This window comes from Talpa occidentalis, unplaced genomic scaffold (genome assembly GCF_014898055.3).
Source record: "Talpa occidentalis isolate TD23 unplaced genomic scaffold, MPIMG_talOcc4v2.1 talOcc4.13, whole genome shotgun sequence".
NCBI classification, from domain to species: domain Eukaryota; kingdom Metazoa; phylum Chordata; class Mammalia; order Eulipotyphla; family Talpidae; genus Talpa; species Talpa occidentalis.
Genome location: NW_023601322.1, coordinates 23021564 through 23044210, shown reverse-complemented (window position 1 = coordinate 23044210; position 22647 = coordinate 23021564). Strand labels below are relative to the sequence as shown.

The 22647-nt window shown below is 36.4% G+C and overlaps 1 protein-coding gene and 1 long non-coding RNA gene across 5 annotated transcripts in view; one reads left to right on the top strand and one right to left on the bottom strand.

The window, feature by feature from the left end:
• Positions 1-7817, bottom strand: part of SYT4 (synaptotagmin 4) — a 291633-nt gene extending 283816 nt beyond the window's left edge. Inside the window, exon 1 of one of the 2 annotated variants that reach the window (XM_054694071.1) lies at positions 7799-7817. In XM_054694071.1, the coding sequence (XP_054550046.1) occupies positions 7799-7816 (18 nt within the window). In that variant the 5' untranslated portion in view covers position 7817. Of the gene's footprint in view, positions 1-587; positions 728-7798 lie in introns of those variants that run through there. The other variant, XM_054694072.1, reaches the window with a different exon arrangement.
• The window catches only part of LOC119243086 (uncharacterized), a 56559-nt gene continuing 34688 nt past the window's right edge, over positions 777-22647 (top strand). For all 3 annotated transcript variants that reach the window (XR_005124633.2, XR_008551365.1, XR_008551364.1), the window contains exons 1-4: positions 777-879; positions 10753-10826; positions 19618-19751; positions 21978-22114. This is a non-coding gene — a long non-coding RNA (uncharacterized LOC119243086). The remainder of the gene's footprint in view (positions 880-10752; positions 10827-19617; positions 19752-21977; positions 22115-22647) is intronic.

Here is a 22647-nt window from a genome sequence, read left to right as displayed (position 1 = left end):
CACAGGTGAATTATTGTGCTAAATTGTAAGCACTACTTGTTAAGGAAACTATGGTGTCAAACACATTCAGCCCACAACATTCAGCCAGGGCAGAGAAGACAGGCAATCACATCCTGTGTGGTTTTGAGGCAATACACTTGCAATGATTTAGTCAAAAATTATAAGCTTAACAGGAATGTAAGAGCTGGAATCAAATAACTAAAGGATTATCAATTAGGAAGAAAGAAGGCTTTTTTTTTAAAGAATAAGATAAAAAAAGAAAAGAAATAAACAAATGCCTGTGGTTAGCACTCAGTGAAAGGCAAAATTGAGCTAAATGTAAGAAAGGGTTTTCTAACAATTACAGCAAGTTAAGATGTAATGTTTTAGCACTAAAACACCATTAGGACTTAACCTGACAAAGATGTAGTTATTATTATTTTAATTATAACAATAGCTACTACCTATCTAATGGTCTTTGGGGCTCTTAAGGAAAAAAAAAAAAACAATATCAACTTGCAATATGGGTTGTGTTAGTTCTGCTAAGGGCTGCTATAAAACAATACTATATACTAGATGGCTTATAAAGAACAGACATTATTTCTCACAATTCTGGAGAGTGGTAAGTCCAAGATAAAGATGCTAGCTAGATTCAGTGTCTAGTGAAAACTTTCTGGTTCACAGGCAGTAATCTTCATATAGTGGATATGGGACAAGGAATATCTCTAAGGCCTCTTTTATTCTTCAAAAGAACACTGAATGTGTTCATGAGAGTGACAGTTAAACAGACACGACACTTGTCCAAAGAAGACATACAGATGGCTTGGGCACATGAAATGATCATCAGTTATCATTATGAAAATGCAAATCAAAACCACAATGAGATACCACCTTAAACCTGTAAGTACAGCCCATTTCAAAAAGACCAGAAACATCAAATGTTGGCAAGGATGAAGGGAAAAAGAAACCCTTATACATAGTTGGAGGGAATGTATACTGGTCCAGGCCCTGTGGCCAACAGTATGGAAGTTCCTCAACAGTACGGCAATCTACCACATGATCCAGTAATTCCATTCCCAAGAATACAAAATCACTAAATCCGATGGATATATGCATTCCTGTGTTCACTGCACTACATAGTAGTGCAGTGTTATGGAAACAACCTAAATTCCCATCAACAGAACAGTGGATCAAGAAGACGTGGTATATATACATAATGGAATACTCTTCAGCTCTAAAAAAAAAGATGAAATCTTGCCATTCGCAACATGGATGAAATTAGAGGAGATTATTCTAAATTAAATAAATTAGAGGTCCTCCCTGGTGGTGCAAGGAGTTAAGCACAGCACTATGAAGCTATCCTCAGTCTCTGTAGCACGAATTCTATCCCCAGCTGGCCAGGGAGCTACCCACATGGTGCAGCAGACCTCTCCTGTCTGGCCCGCTGCTCCCCCCAGCAGTATATTTCAGTTCAGTCTGTCTGTTCTGTTCCCACTATGTCTCTGCTGAATCTTCTCACCCCCTGCATCGCTGACCTTACCCCAGTTCTTGTATGCATAAATAAATAAATCTTTAAAAGTAAATAAATAAATTAGAAAGAGAAAGACAAATATCAGATGATTTCACTCATATGGAATATAGAGAAAGCAAGGCAAACAAACAAACAAAAAAAAAAAAACAGTAAAACTGACCAAACCAAACCAAAATAAACCCTAGAAACATGACTGCAAAATAGAGACATCTAGAAGCAGAGGGAAAGTAGGGATGGGAACAAAGGTGGAAACAGGCATAATGGTCTTCCATAAAGAACTACAGGCACTTGGATGGGAGGGCAAAGGGGAGCAACAAACATTTGAAAGGTGTAAAACCTATTCTCCTAAATCGTATGAAGTATTGTAAACCAATGCTACCTTAATAAAGGAAAGTAAAAAGGAAGAAATTAACCTGTCTTCAGAAACTCTAAGATAGTATCTTACAGTAGTTCCCACATTATAGTTATGTATTTTATTCAATTCCTCCATATGATGTCATAACTTTCTTAAGCAGTGAATGTATGAAAAAAGTGGGGGCCTCAGGCAGACACTGCACCACAAGTTCAACCCGCCCCCCATGGAGGTGACTCACATGGCACAGCAGACCTCTCCTGACTCACCTGCTGCTCCCCTAGGCAGTGTATTTCAGTCAATCTGCCTGTTCTGTGCCCCACTCTGTCTCAGGTGAAACCTCTCACCCCCACACCTCTTGCCTGTACCCCACTTCTTGTATGCATAAATAAATAAATCTTAAAAAAAAAGAGGTAAGTCATTTGTTGCTCAAGTTAGGAGTTCTCATAATTTCTTTCCATCACAATACTTAACATTTTGAATTTTAATCGGGGCGGGGGGCCAATGTTTGTCACTCCTTCCTAGAAGTCTCTGAGTACCTTCACAGTAAGTGGTCTTACTAATCTTTACATCATTTTTATATCCTGGCAAATAGACTCCACTAGTGCTGAATGAGAAGGATTCAGGTGTGAAACTGTTGGCAATGCTTTGTACTCAGACAGCAAATGGGTATAGATCGCCATCTAGTGGACAATATACAGCAATGCTATCAGAAAATGGAAGTCCTCTTAGGACGTAACATTTAATTTTTACCGAGCTGGATATACCCTAACAGCTGAAGAGAGAATATAATTGTTATTGCCCAACACTATAACAAATTTTATAGATTCTTTACCATACACTATTTTAAAATTTGGATTAAACACTAGTTTTTATGGACTAAATGAAACCAGGCTACACCCTCCAATGCATTCAAAAGCAAATATGTATATTGTCCCAATATACAAATATGTATATTGTCTCCCTTTCAAATATTGTCCCTCTTTTCAATATCATGTCTCTGCCCTGACTTTTATGTCAGTTATTACAGTTAGAGATCCAGTAGTGGACATACTGTCACCTACAGGCAGCTTTTACCTAGGTAAGCAGCCGCTACTATTCACATTTTCTAAATTTTAAAAATTTTTAAAAGACTGATCGCCTTTTGTTGAAATGACTTGGAACTGGAGTCTGTGCTTACATAGTTGTATACTCTTTGCATGTTGTTCCTGAAATCGAAAATAGGACAGTAGGGTCTTGGAAAGCATTTGCCAATAGTTGTAATGGTTTGAATTATCTTAGAAGTCATGTCCCATCATTGATCATCTATTTCACATTTATGCAAATATTCAAAACATCTTATTAGTAAGATATATTTTTACATTGCCCTTGTAAATAGAATATTTAACTAATAGAAATTTATTACATGGTCCCAGATTCTAGAAAGCTCTGGATCTATTGAACACTTGCTTTACTTAAAATATATATATTATAGGGCCTCCCCTGGTGGCACAGGTGGTTGAGCACAGTGCTGTGAAGGTGTCTGCAGCCTCTGCAGCTCCGGTTCAATCTCGAGCAGCCAGTGAGGGTCCCACATGGCGTGGCAGACCTCTCCCGTTGCGCCCGCTGCTCCTCTCAGCAGTGTATTTCATCAGTCTGCCTGTTCTGTTCCCCATTCTGTCTCTGGTGAATCCTCTCACCCTCCCACGCATCTGGCCTGTACCCCGGTTCTTGTATAAATAAATAAATAAATCTTTTAAAATGCATATATATTATAAAATGCTTCTAGTTCCAGCCATAGTAGAGTTTTACAACTTATCCCACCATTAATCGAATAGGGTAAAATATATAAAACAACTTTTTTCAAGTATTAAACAACATATCACAGGACTGTGATTCCTGAGGGGGAAAAAAAAAAAAACATGAAATAAGTTGCATATGCACACTGGCTTTCTGTCCTGGACGCATTCCAAGCTGGCACAGCAATAGAAACTATTCAGGATAAGACATAGAAAAGACTTTATAAAACAAGAAGGTATCAGTGAATTTTAGGAAAACTTCAAGTACCTTAATATATGTGTAATTGGAGTTCCCAAGAGAGAGAAAATATGTGAATAAATAATATCAAGATGATGAGGCCAAGATAAGGCCATTCTCATTCAGTACTAGGAATGACAAACCACTTATGTTTCAGTATTAGAAATAATGAACCACGTATTGAAAACTGGAGGAAAGGCACCCTTGTTGTAAAGTGGCAAATAACTTAACTGAAGAGTATTCATGTTCTAGTGTTTTGTGGAAGGTAGAACTTACAAGAGATGAAAATTGGATATTTAGCTGAAGTTATTTCTAAGCAACATTTAGAAATTTATGACTTAACTTTTTCTGACTGCTTATAGTAAAACACGAGAGAAAATGGCTTAAAGAGAGAATTGTTAAGAGAAAATCACTAGAACTTAAAGGCTGGAAAATCTGTGGCCTATCCTTATTGTAAAAAATGGGAAAGCATGTTCAGATGACAACAGGGTACCAAAAGACAGTTTGATAAGGAAATTAGCATGAATTTGTACCATGGACCTAATCAAGTGTCTCAGCAGAAGCCAGGTACTATACTTCTCAAACAAGGGGGTAATGACAGTTGAGACTACTCCCAGATTATCAGAGCTGCCTCTTCTGTATTGAAAGGGGAAAACAACACCTATCTTTCATGCCCACCTCTCTTGCTCCAACTGCTGTGGCAATACCTCCACTCAAAACCTTGGGAATGGGTGATTCAAACCTAAAGAGTCCCTGCCCAGCAAAGCTTTGGTACAAGATCTCCCTCCCTCAGTGGGCCTAGAAGGTGGACTATCCAATCCTGTAAGTCTAGAAAGAGGAAACTCTGTCCCAATGAGTTTGGTGGGCAAAGTATCAATTCAAAGTGGAATACTGAACCTTAATATCTCATAGTTTGCCTATAGTTTGGAATTACTTGGGACCTGTTATTCCTTATTCCTTTCCTAATTTTTCCTTTTGAATGAAAATGTCTATCTTTTATCTGTATCATGTTCTGGAAGAACACCGTTTGCTTTCACAGGTTCAGAACTGAAAACCATTTTTTCTCAGAATGAACTGAGTCTTACCACATCTGATCTAAATATGTGGGTGAGACCTAAGATTTTAGACTTCAGATTCAATATTAGATTAGTAAAGACTTTTGGACCAGTCAGGATGAAATTGATATATTTTTGCATGTGAGAAGAACTTTAATTTGGGAGGTCAGTGACTGAATGTGACTGAAAATTCATAAAATGAAGACATCCCCCAATGTGATGGTATTGGGGGAAAAGTCTTTGGAGAATTTTAGGTCATGATGATGCAGTAGTACTCATGAAGAGAACAAGTACCCTTATAAATGAGATCTTAGAGCGAGCCCTTACCCTCTCCCCACCATGTGAAAACAGACAAGAGAAAGCTATTTAGGAACCATGAAACAAGCTCTGACTAGACCAAGTTTGCTAGCATCTTGACTGTGAACGTCCCAATATCCCAAATTGGTAGAAATAAATTACTGTTGTTTATAAGCCATCCAGGTCTCTGTTATTCTGTTATAATAGTCTGAACAGACTAAGACAAATGACAATAAAATTACAATATTTAAGAGATACCAAAGCTGTAAGAAATCTCTAATGGACCCTCTCTATAAGATACATTGGAACAAGTCCTTCAATCAGAAGGAAAATAACACCATATGCAAATCTGAATGTTTACAAAGAAATGAAGGTCACCAGAAATTCTAAAAGTGTAGGTAAACATATGAAACTCTTACATTTTAAATTAGTTCTTAAATTTATGATACTTGAATTAAAAAAATAATTGAATGCTTAAAATAATCTCACAATGCACTGTGGGATTTATAATATATAAAGGATTGAAATTTTTGACATCAATAGCACAAAGTCAGGGATAGAAAACCGGAATTTGCAGCTTTCTATTGCAAGGTGCTTTTATTAGAAAGAATGGGGTAAAAAATGACTTGAAGGTAGATTGTGGTAAGTTAAAGATGTATTCTACAAATCTAAAGCATCTGCTAGAAGAGCAAAATGAAGAGTAATGGCTCATAAACTTCCAAGAAGCTAAAAGGTAATCATAAAAATTTTACAATGATTCTACTATGGTATAGAAAAAAGGAGAAAAGGAGCAAAGAACAGTTGAGGCAAGAAAGAAATAAGTAATAATAGATTAAGGTTTATGAAGTAATCACATAATCCACCATTTGCTTGAAAGACAGAGATTGTTATTTTAAATAAAAGGTCATGATCTAAATATATGCTGCCCATAAGAAACACACTTTAAATTTAAAGATGAAAACAGGTTAGAAGTAACAGGTAGGAAAATGACACACTATATCATACTAATCATAGAAGTCTGGAGTAGCTATATAAATGTCAGTCAGAGTAGATTTCAGTGCTAAGGATATTGCCAGTAGTAAATAAGTTGATTTCATAATGAATCAGGGATCGATTCATCAAGGAAACACAGCAGTACTCTAAATATTTATATATCTAAATTGCAGCTTGAAATTAACTGAACAAAAACGATACGACAGCCAAGACAAATTGTCAAATACACAATTTTCAATAACTGGTGAAACAAATAGGCAGAAAAGGATAAGGTCATAAAACACAGTAGTAATACGATCAATTAAATTGTCTTAATGATGCTTACAGAACTAGTCTACCCAAAAGATAGCAGGGGGAAACCAAGTTATCCCATATCTGAGATACAAAATAAGTCTCAATAAAATTAAAATGTCTAAGAGAGTAATAACTGAAACAAAACCACAGTAATGTGATGTCACAAATTGGCATTAGAATATGCCTACATAACAAACAAGAAATATCTCAAATTAACAACTTTAGATATTACTTTACGAAACTAGAAAAATAGGAGAAAATTGAATACAAATAAACAGGAACAAGGAAATAACAAAGAGTGGAAATCAAAGAAATAGAAAACAGAAAATTGAAAGAGATAATCAATTTAACTAAAAGCTGGTTCTCTTTTAAATCAATAAAATGGATGAATCTAGGCAGAATCATCAGAAAAAGGAAGAAAAAGAACATAGAAATTACCAATATCTAGAATGAAAGAGATTAGAAGTCTGCACATTTTTCAGATAGTAAGAGGTTATTAAAAGGATATTGTGACCAGGGTCATGTTGATACAAAAACATATGAAATGGATAAACTGCTTGAAAGACAATAACTACAAACACTTAAGAAGAAATTAAAAATCTGAAAAATTGTATATGAACTTTAGAAATTGTGTTTATAATAAGAATCTTTACATGGGAAGTTTTAAAAAGGAAAAAAGAAAAAGAAATTTTGCAGGGCCAGATGACTTCACTGTCAAATTCAAACACTTAAGAAGTAATGTCAACTTTTCAAACTCTTGCAGAAAATTGAACAGTAATAAAAACCTCTAAATTTACTATCGGAGGCATCATTACCTTGATACCAGAAAAAAAAATAAAGACTTTACAAAAAAGTAAAAAATATAGACCAATTTAATATACAAATATCATTAAGAAAATTTTAGCAAATCCATTGCAACTATATATATATGTATATATGTGGGTATACATATGTGTGTGTGTGTGGAGATATATATATATATATATATAGAGAGAGAGAGAGAGAGAGAGAGAGCAAGTACTCAAAAGTGAATGTAATTCACCATATATCTAACTGAAATTAAAAAGCATATGATTTTTACAACATACACAGAAAACACTTGGCACAATCCAGCATTCACGCCTGATTTTAAAATCTCAGCAAACTAGGACTAGAAGGAAACATTTTCAACTGATAATTGAAATCTACCAAAAAATAAACACTACAAGTCACATCATATAAAAAATTAAATGTTGAAAGCTTTCCACCTGAGATTATCAATAAGACATCAATTTACCTTACCTTATCAATTTTCAGCATTGCTCTGAAGGTTCCAGTTAGTACTGTATGAAAGAAAAGAAAAGGGATTCAGATTCAAAACAACAATATAAAGTTAAATTTCATTGTTTCCAGATGACAAGCTCATTTATGTAGAAAATCTGATGGAATTTACAATAAAGGTACTAGAAGCAATAATTGAATTTCTCAAGTTTTCAGAAGAAAGAATCAATATATAAAATCAATTTTATTTCTAAAATCTAGCAATAAACAACCAAAACATGAAATTAAAAAAAAAAACATTGCTATTATGCTATTATCAACTATACAAAATACATAAGGGTAAAACTGGCAAAAGATTAGTCAGACCTGTACTCTGAATACTACAAAAGCAGAGATAAGAGAAGTTACAAAAAACCTAAGTTAATACAGAGATATACCATGTTCATTACTTAGAAGACTAAAAATCTCCAGGTTATACCATATATTTTTCTAGATGATGACAAGTCTTGTAAAATTTGTGGAAAATTAAAAGATCTAGTCTAGGCAAAGCAGTTTTGAAAAAGAAAAGACAGGGGTCTCCCTGGTGGTGTAGGTGGTTGAGTGCAGCGCTGTGAAGCTATCTGTAGCCTCTGCAGTGCCCATTAGATCCCTGCCGGCAACCCACATGGTGCAGCAGACCTCTCCTGACTTGCCCACTGCTCCCCTCAGCAGTGTACTTTCATCAATCTGGCTGTTCTGTTTCCCCCTTTGTCTCTGGTGAATCCTCTCACCTCCTGTGCAACTGGCCTATACCCCAGTTCTTGTATGAATAGATAAATCTTTTAACCAAAAAAAAGACAATATTGGAGATTAAAAATTATTAAATTTTGACTTATTACAGAGACACTTACTAGCAATTTATGGTATTGACATAAAGACAGACAACTGGATCAAAAGATCAAGACAGAGTTCAAAAATAGACTCACATAAATGAACAAATGCTTTTAACATAAGTACAATAACAATTCAGTGGATAAGGGATAGTGCTGGAATTTAGATATTAATTCATAATAAACAAGAAGGTTCTACACATATCTCAATAAATATTAAAATTAAAATTAAATAAATATTAAATTAAATTAAACAGCTCTATGAAGTTACCCACAGCCACTGCAGCATAAGTTCAATTCTCAGCCAGGGAGGTGACCCACATGGCTCAGCAGACCTCTCCTGCCTCACCCACTGCTCCCCTCAGTAGTGTATTTCAGTCAGTGTGCCTGTTTTGTTCCCCCCTCTGTCTCTGGTGAATCCTCTCACCTCACCCCCCACACCTCTGGCCTGTACCCCAGTTCTTGTATGCATAAATAAATAAATCTTTAAAAAAAAAGGGAAAAAAGATAAATTGAACATTATTAGAATTAGAAAGGACAGTTAAAAACTTAGAGGACATATTTATAAAACATACATTGGGTTTAAGGCATTTATCCAGAGTGTAAGGTCAATATTTAATAGTAAGACAATTAAATATCCAATAACAAAAGGACAAAATTTAATCACAAACATTAGTAGAGAAAATATACAGATAATCACATGAAAAGATACACAGTATTATTTATTTTTAGGAAAATGTTCATCAAAACCACAATGGGATATCACTTATTAAACTGACAAAACTTAAAAAGATTGACCATAACAAGCGTTGAGGGCCAGGGGGAGTGCAGAAACAAAAATGTTTGTACATTGTTTTGGGGAATAAAAAATAACATAAGCACTTTTAAAAACAGTTTGGCAGTTTTATAAATTAAACATACATCTACCATATGATCAAGTCATTTCACTACAAAGTATTTACCCATAAGAAATGAAAACATATGTTCATATAAACACTTCCATGAATATTCATAGTTATTTTACTTGTAATACACAAAACCTGAAAACAACTCAAATATCCACCAACAGGTGAGTAAACAAATTATCTATACCTCAATAATACTACTTAGCAACAAACTGCTTATGTAAGTGAAAATCCGTACTTCTGATTTTTTAAATGTTTTGTAATTTCTGATAAGCACTTATTTTTTAATAATGGAACTGTTCTTTATCTTGACAAATGTATTGGCATTTGTCAAAATTATCAACTTTCATTAAATTATACACTTAAGAGCTGGAATTCGGGCCTTCTCTGGTGGCACAGTGGTTGAGCGCTGGGCTGCAAAGCTGCCCACAGCCTCTGCAGCGCTGGTTCCATCCCCAGATGCCGGTGAGGGTCCCACATGGCGTGTAGACCTCTCCTGCCTGCCCGCTGCTCCCCTCAGCAGTGTACTTCGTCAGTCTGCCTGTTCTGTTCCCTGCTCTGGCTCTGGTGAATTCTCTCACCCTCCTGCACTTCTGACGTACCCAGTGCTTGTATAAATAAATAAATAAATAAATAAACAAACAAACAAACAAACAAACAAATAAATAAATCTTTAAAAAAAAAAAAGCTGGGAATTTTACTGCATTTAAGTTATACATTTGAACAGACAGAAACAAACCAAAACAATCCCTTGAGATCCAACTACAGAACTGAGGCTTCCAGAAGAGGTGGGTTGGGAGAAGAGGTGGAGGGTGCACAATGGTCAAAGGTGCAGGATTAATGGAGATTTGGTACTAGGCAGGGTATGATAACATAGATATTTAAATATGTGAACCTGTACCCCTAAAACATACAAAGCTGTAAACTAAGGTGGTCTCAATAAACATAATTCAAAATAATTAGTCAGAGAAATAGTCAATAAGATACTGAAACACCTATGAGGGAACTGGCTTAACAATATGGAGACTGAAGAGTCCCAAGTAGGTCTAAGGACCAGGTGTTGGGGTAGGAGAGGAGGGGCAGGATGCAGTGGTGTACCCAGAGTCTAAAGGTCCAAGAACTAGGAGCTCTGATGTCTAGGATTAAGAGGGAAAAATGAAGAAGAGTAAATTTGCTTTCTGCTCCCTTTTGTTCCTTTTAGGCCCACAAGGCACTGGAGCATGACCATCCCCTTTCGTGAGGGAGGATCTTCCAAAATCAAATATTTATTCAAAGGTAATCTCTTCTGAAAACACCCTCACAAACACTCCCAGAAATAATGTTTTAGCAGCTATCTGGGCCTCACTTAGCTTTGTCAAGTTGACATATAAATTTAATCAGCACACCTTTATTTAAAGCATATACATACACACCTACATATACACAGATCATATATACACAAACATTATACTTAATATACATATGTAAAATTATTGCTGTTGATACTAATCTAGGGGTGGCCTCTAAAAATTTTGACTGGGGAGAGCCATGAAGGAACTTTTAAGAGTGAGGTAAATGTTTTTCATCTTTATTTGATGTTAATAACATGGATATATATATTTGTCAATACTCATTAAACTATACACTGACAATCTTAAAAAATCAAAATAAAAAACTTAAAATCAACTGTGATTTAAAGTACGCAGGGTGATAATTAGCCAATCATTAAATATTATATGCTTATATTAAATATAATTATATTTATATTATATTTATATTAAATATATTATATTAAATACATTATATTATATTAAATGTTTTCTACTAGTCAGTTGTGTTACACAAATGCACAGTAAGAAAAAAATCTTCCTAGAAGTCTAAAACAGAAGCATTGTTAAGCCAAAAAATGTCAGAAAACAGGGTTTAAGGCAGTAGAAACTATAAGATTAATAGCGTAAAATGACATTAAACAAGATATACTAGGAGATAAGTGAAACATTGTGCTTACAAAAGAGATGCTGAGAAGACCAATTGTGGGAGATAAATCTATAAAAGTAGATATGGGCTAATTTATAAAGGGTTTTGGATTTCAAGATACAAATCTTGTACCACTCATGCACAATATTGTTCTCCACCTAGTGTTTCTACTCAAATTCTTTTAGAGTATCTCTAATAAGATTGCTTGTCACTAATGTCATAGACAAATGAGGAGGAAAATAGATTTTATTAGTCTTGGATGGTAAGGGTAAGAAGTGACTTAAAGGTCAGCTCTTCTTTCAATATTACAGGATTTCAGAATTCCCTTGTTAAATATGTTCCCATCCTTCAAGACATGGGCAAACAGTAATATTTGTTACTAGAGAAGTTCGAGAAAGTTACTTAGAAATGAAAAGAATAGTTTTTAGAATCAGAAAGATAATTTTCTAGCTATGTGGTCTTGGAAAGTTACTGGTTCCTCTGTTCCTAAATTTTCTCAATTTAAAATAGGATAAATATTTGTAATATAGACTTGTTATGATACACTTTATAATGTAATATATACAAAACACAGGCACAGTAGTGAGCATGTGTGATAGTGAATGAGGAAGTTAGGCTGAGTACAGAAGTCAGGTAGGATCAGTACTGGCAGTCAGGTAGGGTCAAGGTGTTCCAAACCAGTGGAAATTCAATGTTCAGAAAACCCACACAGTGCCAAAAAAAAAAAAAAAAAAAAAAAAAAAAAAAAAAGCAACAGAACAAAATTCATTACGGGAAAACACAGCAAGCCTCAACCTATCAACAAGAGATGCCATCTTGCTTTTCTGCCTACTTTTGGTCTACCTTTATATTCTTTCCTCACCAAGACAAGAATCAAGAGGCCCTGGGGGTCCAGCTCCCAGACCCCAAGCTCAATTCAATAGCTGTTCAATAATCATTAGTGTCTCTCTTTGGTCTCAATGTCGACTAGTTTGGTTACAGACTGAGCATGAGTCTCTGAAGAGTAATAACTAAAAAATATTCTTATGCTTGAAAAAATTACAAATAGAAGTTTGACTCCCTTAAGATAAGCAGGCTGACCACCCACATAATTAATTTGAACAGAGAGCATGTCTGCTCTATAGAGAATGAGGCCACAAATTCAGAGTTCTTAGATTTGGAAATTGATTTTCTGGTTCCTTGTAATTATTAAGCATTCTTACTTCAAAATCTTCTTTTGGCATTAATGAATCAACACTCTTGAATCTTAGTTCTCTCTTACCCCTGTACAGCCTCCTTTGCCGATCCCATTTTCCCTTATGGCTACCTGTGTGTATAACTTTCACAGACCTTCATTCAGTTCAGGCCCAAGCAGGTATCACATTTCTACAGGGAGTGTCAGGAGCAAAGACCTGAAGGTGAAGATATGGAGATTGAGGGCCACTGTAGAAATGCACCCCTTTCAAATTCTACATAGTTACTTAAAATCAACAACCAACCAACCACTTCATCAAGGAATGAGCCCCTCCAGAAAAGAAGACAGTATCAGGGCAATCTCTGCACTTCTTTTTGCCAACTCTCTCTTCCTCTGCAGGGCATTAGCCCTCCTGCCTGCCTGTGACCTGTACCATTCCAGGGCCTCTCTTCACTGACCTCCCTCAGCAGAGGCAGCTCTCCTCAAGGCTGCCCACCTGCAAGCAGGCAGGCCTCTCTCTTAGCAAACCTGTCCCTTTTGGGGCAGCCCTTTCTGTCCCCTTGTGTCTATATAAGTGCCCTTTATTCTTGTCTCCCATTTATAACAAACCTGCCCTTTTGGATGTACGTAAGGTCTCTGTGTCACAGCGAAATTTGCCTGGGAAATCCGCTGTGTGCCGCTGAAGAGGGCGCTCTGGTGAAACTGTTGCCAGAGTGAACCCAAGGACCCCACTCTTAGAACACAACAACTCCAAAAGCAACAACACTCCCCCACCCAAGAAGGGCAGCCAAGTAGAATCAGACCTTAAAGGAGCAAGAAATCCTCTAAAAAAGTAGGACTCTGCACCCCAATGCCCACCATCTCTGCCTTTTAGTCTACCCAGGCTCCATTCTGCTGCTTGTTCCAAATGTCCAGATTCAAGAAGTCAGAGGTGGCATAGGAGACTCATGACTCTCTTACAGCTTCCTCCTACCCCACTTTGTTTACATATATTTGGAAAAGGAAAAGTAAAATTTGTATATTTATTAAAAGGATAAATCAGCAAATGGACCCAAACAACAACAAAACAGTTTAACAAAAGGTGATTCAATTGTGAAATGGGGGCAATGAGAAATGTAGCAGACCACCCAAGTCCTAAGCTTAAGCCATATCAGGAGGATAATTTAGGACTGTGGGAAAATTCCAGGCCAAAACAGAGGCCGGGTTCCTGTCAAAAAAAAAAGATGTATGTACCCTTTGTACCTGAAACATGGGATGTGGTGAAATGCTCTGCTGCTTGTAACAGCACAGTTTGGCTTCTGTACTTCCGCTTGGTGTGGCAACTGCAAACTCCCAGGTGTGGTTTTCTGCTTAAAAACCCTTATCACCCCTGCTCGGGGCTGCTCTCTACAAGAGGGACAGTCACCAGCCAGCTAAATAAAGGCTTTTTAAAAATCTGATTCAGACTTGGGTCTGTGTCTAGGGGGAGATTCTACAAAACAATGTTTAAAAAGCATACCAAAGAAGGGAACAAAGATTGTTCACTAAGATGGGACTTGGGAGTCTGGTGCTGGTAGTAACACAAATGGTCTGCATAGATAAATTAGGAATAATTCTGTGGCAACACTTTCATTTGAGAGAGAGAGACTTAGCATAGAGTCTCCTGCATATTATAAACATAATGTAAAACTTCCTAAGGACTCTTCCTCTTGTCTGAAGAGCAAGCTAACAAGACTCCATCTTGTATGTAGAAATCTACTTTATCTCAAAATGTAAACCAGTCTTTTCAGACTAAAAAAAAGATGTAACAATGGGCACCCACCTTTTGCATCCCCTCAGAAGGGAGGAGATTGGATCCTACACTGCCTTTCTATTTCATCAGCATACTTTTGAATAGGGACAATTAGGAACCAAGTCCTTCATTTAAGAGTAGTTACTTTTCTTGTTGCTGATGACTCACTGTTTCTGGCTATATATATTAGATTCTGACCTGTGTTTGACATAATTTTTATCACAGAGTAATTTCTGTTTGGATTCCTTCCCAGGTTCGAATCCTCACTTTGATTATCTAATAAACCTGTCTAACTATTCTTGAAACTTTATTTTTCAGTTAATGACATTAAGTTGGGACATACACATAGAGTCCTGTCTCTAGTACTTCCCTATCCTCCTGGTAGATTAATGAAAATAAAAAATCCCACAAACTTTATACCAAGAGATTTGATGGATTTCTGGGGTGGAGCCCAGGAGTTATCATTTTCCATAAGTAGATGACTTAAGGTCACACTAAAAATCAAATAGAAATTTAATTATTTTCTTTGAACAACAGATGGCAGTAAAGTCAAAAGAAAGATGGAATTTTTTCCTAGTCTTAGTAATCTTCAGGAAGCATCTTTGATCCATGACCTCTGCAGACATGCTTCTGAATATAAAGATCTTATTTTGAAAGGCTACCGACTAAAAATAATTCTTATTACATCGTTGAAATATTATTCTTTTATCTCATAATTTTTATTATTTTATTTTTTTTAATTTTAAAAGAAACTCTTAAAATGCATATTAATATATCATCCTCCTCTTACATGAAGGCTTTATTCTACCTGCCAGCCTCCTCAAAATTCATAAAATTATCTATCTATCTATCTATCTATCTATCTATCTATCTATCTATCTCCTTATGTTATGTGTTCAACAAATGGCTCATAAACTCATGCAGTGTGTTCTAGGAAACTGAAGGAAAAGAAATACATGGAATACAAATAGGTACAGAGATAAAACAGAGTCATTTGATAAGTGATGTAAATGGCAATAATGAATGGCATGATTCCAGTCTAACACTGGAGAATATAAGCTATTTTTCACTCTGAAGTGACCTGAGGGCTGAAGCCTAGATTACAAAAAGAGTAAGTTAAAGGATTTGCATAGAAATAGAAGGGAGGTGTAGTCCCTGCAGAGGAAGTCCCATTATGCAAAATCTTCCAAGTCAAGAGATAGCATGGTGACTTTGGAGGACCTCAAATAATTTGTAATGATTGGAGCAGACTTAAGATAGGATAGTTAATCTTTAGTTATAATGATAAGAAACCAAATGACAAGCTCTGGAATTTGGAAGTATCATAAAGGAAGTAGTTGGTGGGTGTCCAAAAGGCAATTAAAAATTCACATTAATTATATTATTTGGTCTTCATAAAATCACATAAGGTTGTCAGAAAAGAATATTAAGAATGAGTAAAAAAGAAACTATCCAAAACATTATGATTTTCTTCAAGATCACATAAATCTGGTAGAGGCAGACCTAGAAAGATAATTCAGACACCTGAATTATGTGCAGAGCTCTACCCAATGCATGGAGGAGTCTTACACTACAACAGTGCTTGGAACCAAAACTAAAACACCATGATAACCCACTGATCAACTGTTAGGGGGAAAGGATGTCCTGAGCTAATTCCGCACAGGCTTTGTGGACTCCACCCCCACTCCAAACCAAAGCCATCAAGACATTGGGAAAGATAAATCCCATCACCACCAAAGGGAAGGTTGCTGGGACCTGAGGGTAGAGTTAAGCAGCCAGGTTTGGTATAAAAACCAGACACGTGGGCCTTGGGGTCTCTCCTCTTGGCTTCACAGCTCGTGGCTCACAGCCAGCTCTCAGAGTGCCATTGGGATTCCAGGGCAGCAGAAAGGGTAGGACACATTTAAGACTTTATTTCCCTCTTTTTACCCTGAGTTGCACATTTCCTCATTTCCCCTTCCCTTGTAAATAAACCTTTTATTAACCTTTTGTGTGTGCCTGCAATAGAGTATTAATAAGTCCTTTTAAGCGCACAGGTGAGGACACACAGACAGGCAACCCGTATTATATGGGGCTGCCCTATAACACAACCACTTTGTATCAAATGATATTTTATATAAAGTATCTCTAACTGTAACAGGGTGGTCCCCAGGAAAGGGGGAGGTTCCCTGCCCCACCCAAGGGAGGGTGGAGCTGAGCAGGAAGAGGAGAAGCAGAGAGGAGACTGAGGAAGGAAGCAGGATGGAGCCAGGAGACCTGGAGGAGGCGCGTGGAGCCTAGAGACATGTGAAGAAACTGCGCTTGTTTTTTGGTCGTGGACTGGGTGACACAGATGTGGGTGAGACCCGTGGGGAGGTGACAATGGCAGCTTTTATCTTGATGTTGATTTTGCTCTTTTCCTTCAGGGCTTGTCTGGTTGTTTCTGACCCTTTTCTGTGGGTCCCCACTGGAAGGTGCTTTAGACTTGGGGCAGGCTTTGGGGCCTTGTTCTGGGCCGATCCCATATGGATGGACTTTTACCCACGAGGGGACGGGTAACTCTGGGTGCTTCATTTAGAAACAAGACTCTTTGACTTACCTGTGTTGTTTCCTAGTTTTATTAAAGTTCCTTCCCATTAAAGTCTCATGTTTTGTGTTGATGCAGCGGATGGCAGAACCCATTTAGAATAGGCAGGTTTGTGGGGTTTGGGCTGCCCCTCTCCCTGTCCTATAACATTACCACAGCGCACCACAGTTATTAAACCTGTCAAAAGGTAAGAACGTTGACAATGAAATTCTGGCAAGAGGAACAAATTTTAGAAATGGAAGATTTGGGGGAATATAAACTTCATTGGCTTTATATATTTCCTGTTCAGCTGAGTCAAGAGAAATAAAATAATCTCTGTTCTATCTTATTATTTGGATATTTTGTGTTTGTGAAAGTAGCATGTTTAGAAGGACTATATAAAAATGACAGAAAATTACATGTTTTTGTGTATTTAAAGTCTTCCTATACCCTGAATGACCTTATATTCATACTGAAGCATTTTCATTTCATCCTCCTAAATAGCTGATATGAAGTTCATATTAATATTCATACTTTAGAGATGAGGAAATTGAGATCTTAAGAGGTTAAGTGACTTGTACCTACACAGCTAATAAATGTCAGGCAGAGAAAGCAAATTGCAAGACAAAAAGCAAAATGATATTAAGTCTATTTATATGGGTAGCATATAAAAATAACAAGAGAAGATTTTCTATTTTTGTAATAATATTTTATCTGTTGATTACAAAAATAATGTGTGTTCATTATTAAAATTTGAAAAGGAAATGGACTTTTATGGCCCTAACAACAAATCTCTGGAATTATAATATAAAAGAAAATGTTCCAAAGTCAATGATGATGGGCACTTAACCAATATTCCCTTCCCTCAAACTTTTCAAAAAACTGTCTCCACTAATTGGGGAGGGGAGGATATAGTAGTAACAATGTAGCTAATGGATTTATAATAAAATCATCACCCTGCAACTTAAAAATACACCTATCTTTAAAAATCCATGAAAAATATCCTGTATTTTAAAAACTCTGAGTCACATTTTTCTAATTGCAAAGAAATACCAAACAAATATTTAAATAAGATTAATGACAGAATAATGAAAATGAGGACAGTACACTAACCCTTAATGGGAAGTAAATTCATTGCTTGTTCTTTTTATTTTGACCATGAAAAACAGAAAATGTAGGAAGCATTCATTTTGGATTAGTAGCACTCTACATGTGATATGCCTGGAAAAGATGAATTTTGTTAGGAAAATGATAAAATTTTGTTAAATACTTCAATCACATCTGAATGATGCATGAGAAGAATTTCCCTGATAGCAAGTCACAAAAAACTCAGCTCAAGGCAGAAAAATACATAAGGGTTTTTTATTCAATGAATTTGGAGAAGCTAAAAGATATGACAAGAAATAAAATAATCAGGGCTAGTAGGAACCACCTGAGAAGAAAGCATGTATTTGATGCTTCTCTCTCTCATCTTTATTATTTGCTTCATTTCTTCATGTCACTGAAAACAGTCACAGAAAACTGTAAATTCTTAGATTTGTACATTTCTTTCCTCATAAAAAGGTGAATAGATATTCTAGAAAGTCCAAACCAAAGAATGACACTAAATGCCCTCAAAATGAAGTTAAATGATAGAAATTTTAAGGTTCCAAGTGGGAAAACCATGTTCTTATCCTAAGCTTCACCTGGAAGGGATAATGAATGGAGACAAGGAAAGAAAATTCCATGAACTCCTCATGAATATAGGGTGAGATACATATATACTGGACATAGAGATGAGATCAAAAAACAATTATTTTCCAAAACTTTATAATCATTCAAGTAGATGAATAACTATCAATGAGATGCCATATATACACTGAGAGATGCTTTAGGCTTCATTTATGAGTCTGGGGCTTCAATTAATCCATATTCCACTGTTTTCTTTCATCTACCTCTCCCTGACCCTCAAATTCACTGCAAAATTCCCCCATTTCAATTATTTTAAGAATCACTTGGGATGTCTCTTGTGCATAGTATCTAAACACAAATCTAGTAAGCTGTCCAGGTAATAACTGCATGGAGTTGATTATTTATTTCCTCTTCCAGTCTTCTGTTGTTGACTATTGAAAGGTTCACTGGACTTCATTGACTCCTAACAGGTACTGGAGTCTTGCTGAACATCCTCCAAATGCTCCTGTGTAGTCATGAATTACCTTCTTCTGCCAGATGCGAAATAGCTAGGAATCCAGGGCATGAATAGCTGCATGTATATTGTTTCAAAAGGAACATTTCCTAAGAGATATCAAAGTAATATTCCAATGTGCTATACATTTCATTTATTTATTTATTTTTAAGATTTATTTATTTATGCTTATAAGAGCTAGGGTAAAGGCCAGAGATGCAGGGCAGGTGTGTGTGTGTGTGGGGGGGGTTGTGTGTGTGAGAGGATTTACCAGAGATACACTGCTGAGGGGAGCAGCTGGTGCCATGTGGGTTTCTCTCTGGCTGGCTGGGCATCTAACTTGTACTACAGAGGCTGAGGCTGCGGATTGCTTCATAGTGTGGTCATTAACCCCTTGCACCACCAGGTAGACCCCAGATTTTATAAAATAAAACCACTCTTAATTTTTACTTACAGCCTCTTATTCAACACAGTGCACAAACATAAATCTAGATGGCATCTGGCTAGTGAAGAAAATCAAAATGACAGAAATGTGCTTTCCTCAAAAATGACTCTCCCCTTTGCCAAGACTTTTGTTTATTTCAGTGGAGGTGAGTTCACTATTAATTTATTCCTCTTTCCTTTGTAATGATTGTTCTCTCAGATGCATGCTAAGGGCAAATTTCCTCAAAGCACTAGCCTGGACTTGAGTCCAGGTGTTTGGATTTTTAATTTCTCTACGCACTGGTAAAATCAATGGATAGATTATTTAAAAGGATAAACAAACCAAAAAAAAAAAAAAGACATAAAACTTAGTGCAACTAGAGAAAAATGGTTTATCTTGAATTGGACTAGCTCTATTACCCACCCTTTTCAATGTTAGTGGGAGTTCATGTTACTTTATACTATCATTGAAACTTGCGTTGGTCCTGTATCTTCCAAATCTCCAAATGAAGCTATCATTGACTGTCTAAAACAACATTCCATAGCACTCATTTAAGTCATTTTTGTCTCCTGTTGCTCTCTAATTGGGTCATGCATGTCAGTCATCTCTGACGAAATGATGAATCTAGAACAGGCAGGAATCCCCTTTCACATTATTGTGACCCCAAAGAATCTAATATGGGGTTGCACATGGAACAGGGACTCAGTAAATGCTTATTTCCATTCATATCTGGCTTACATGCTGAACCATTCTTTCCTCTTTCCCAAAAATGGACATTGATATCATTAATATAAAAATCAATTTGTATTAGAAATTTCTCAAATCATATTCCCATTTTATTAGCATGTAATTTTGTGAATATGGTAGAAAATCTCTTCCTGTTAATGAATTCTGTTTCAAATGCTCTCATTATAAAACTTTCAAATCTCATTAACTAAACCAGGCATTAAAAATACAAGGGTAATAGAAAGAAATGAGGAGTTGATACAATTAAATTTGAGTAACTTTCCTCTTTTATTGAGGGAAAAATTACTGCCTGAGGAAATGATATCTCAAGTATAGGAAACATACTATAAGGTATAAGGAATACATTTCTTTACATGTTCTAAAAGAGTAAACAATATTCTGTTACCTTCATCTCACTAGGCCACGTTGACATAAGCATTTTATGCTAAATATTTTCAATAGTATAGCAGAATAAAAATATACACTACATAAAGATATACTCTACTAATTCCAACCCTCATGTACACTGGTTCAAACCTTTATTAAACTAGACTTATCAAAAATTTAAATGCCAGTTTATTGTCTGCTATTCACCCTAGACACCTTTGCCACATTTTTCTGGAACTGTAGGAAGGAAACAAATTTCAGAAAGTAGTCTAGATTTCTAAAAAGTCTTGGCTTTGCCATACCTGAATTGCTTCTTTTAATCTGATATTGAATTTCCTGGTGGCAAATGGGAGGGGAAAAAAAGGATGAATAATCAATCATCCATATTTAAATCCATTAGAGAATCATAAAACGTCAGTGCTAGAAGCAATCTTCAGATCATACTAGACCTATCTGCTATGTAACAGAGCAATGGAAACATAGAAGTGGGAGTATTTCCTTAAAATCTGCTGCTAATTGAAGGCAGAATAATCAGTTCTTGACATGCACAGTAATACCATTTCTAACACTCCCTAGCAAGCTGAACATTGAATATAATATTTAATTCCACACTTATCTGTCTCATTTTCCCTATATTCTGAAATAACATTCTGGTAGAACCTGTTCGTGTTCAGCTCTCATTTGTGCTGTGTCAATACCTTGGATTCCTGTAAATAAAGTTTCTGAGTTAAGGAAGGAAACTCAGGTGACCCACTGTCCCTAGACTTAACCTGTCACAAAAATATCTCTGTAATCTTATCAAATCACTATCTCATTGGGTCTAATTTCTTGACACACACACACACAGAGAAAGACAGACAGACAGACATGGGGAAGGGAGTACAGGTTAAGGAATTACTATTCAAAATGTGGCCTTAAGACTAGCAGCACTGAAAACACATTGGCACTATTAGAAATTGAGAATCTCAAGCCCCGTCCCAGTTGACTGAATTGGTATCTGCATTTTAACAAAACATTTAGGTGATTCATGTGTACATTAAAGCTTGAGAAATGTGAAGGGAATTTAAAAAATATTTTTCCTCTTGTTACTTATAATTTAAGCTGTTTAGTAGAGAGATGCTACTACAGTATCAGTTTCTGCCTCTGAGAAATCCTCACTATGGATGATATACAGAGACAAGGGAGGATTTTACAGGGTCCTTCAATTCTTGCCATCTAATTACCATCTCTCCCTCCATGCAGCCATAGCTTTGAAGTATATCTCTCCCTCCCATTCCAGTTCTGTTTCTGCCCATATAATGAAGCACCAGTTTCTGTAAGCTTTGTCTACCAGACCTTAGTCAGCTGGGAAATCCTCTCGTCGGGCCAGCAAAGGACCAATTGCATCATCCCTTTGGAGGACAGCACCCTGGGAAGGTAAGTGACTGGGCAAAGGTCACCTGGCAAATGGTGGGTGGAAATGAAAATTGAAGAAGATGGCTTACCACCTGGCGAGGTCCTGAGACCATTAGAGCACTTTGAGCATAATGCTGCTCCCATCTGCATTATATTTCATGCACATTTCCTGCCCTGCAGCCATTGTTGCCATTGTAATTACAGACTCATATTCAGCTGCCTGGAGAATGCTGATGGTTGTAAAAGAGAACACTTGCCACAGTGGGTGGGAAGGGCTGGGCAAATTGCAAATCTCCTATTGTGTAAGACTGGAAATCTGTGATTTTGGCTGACTCCCCACAGCAAAGAAAGATTTCATATGCACACTGTGCCCCCATCATCCCTTCTTTGGTTAATGTTGTCATAAAAAGGTTAAGCAGAAACAAGCAGGCAGGAGATGCTGCTGATTCAAGTGAAAAGTAAGCAGAAAACCATTTATTTCTGGATTAAGAATAAGAGACTACATTGGTCAAGACTAAAACCTAAAATTAGAAAAATGTTGCCTTATTTGATTT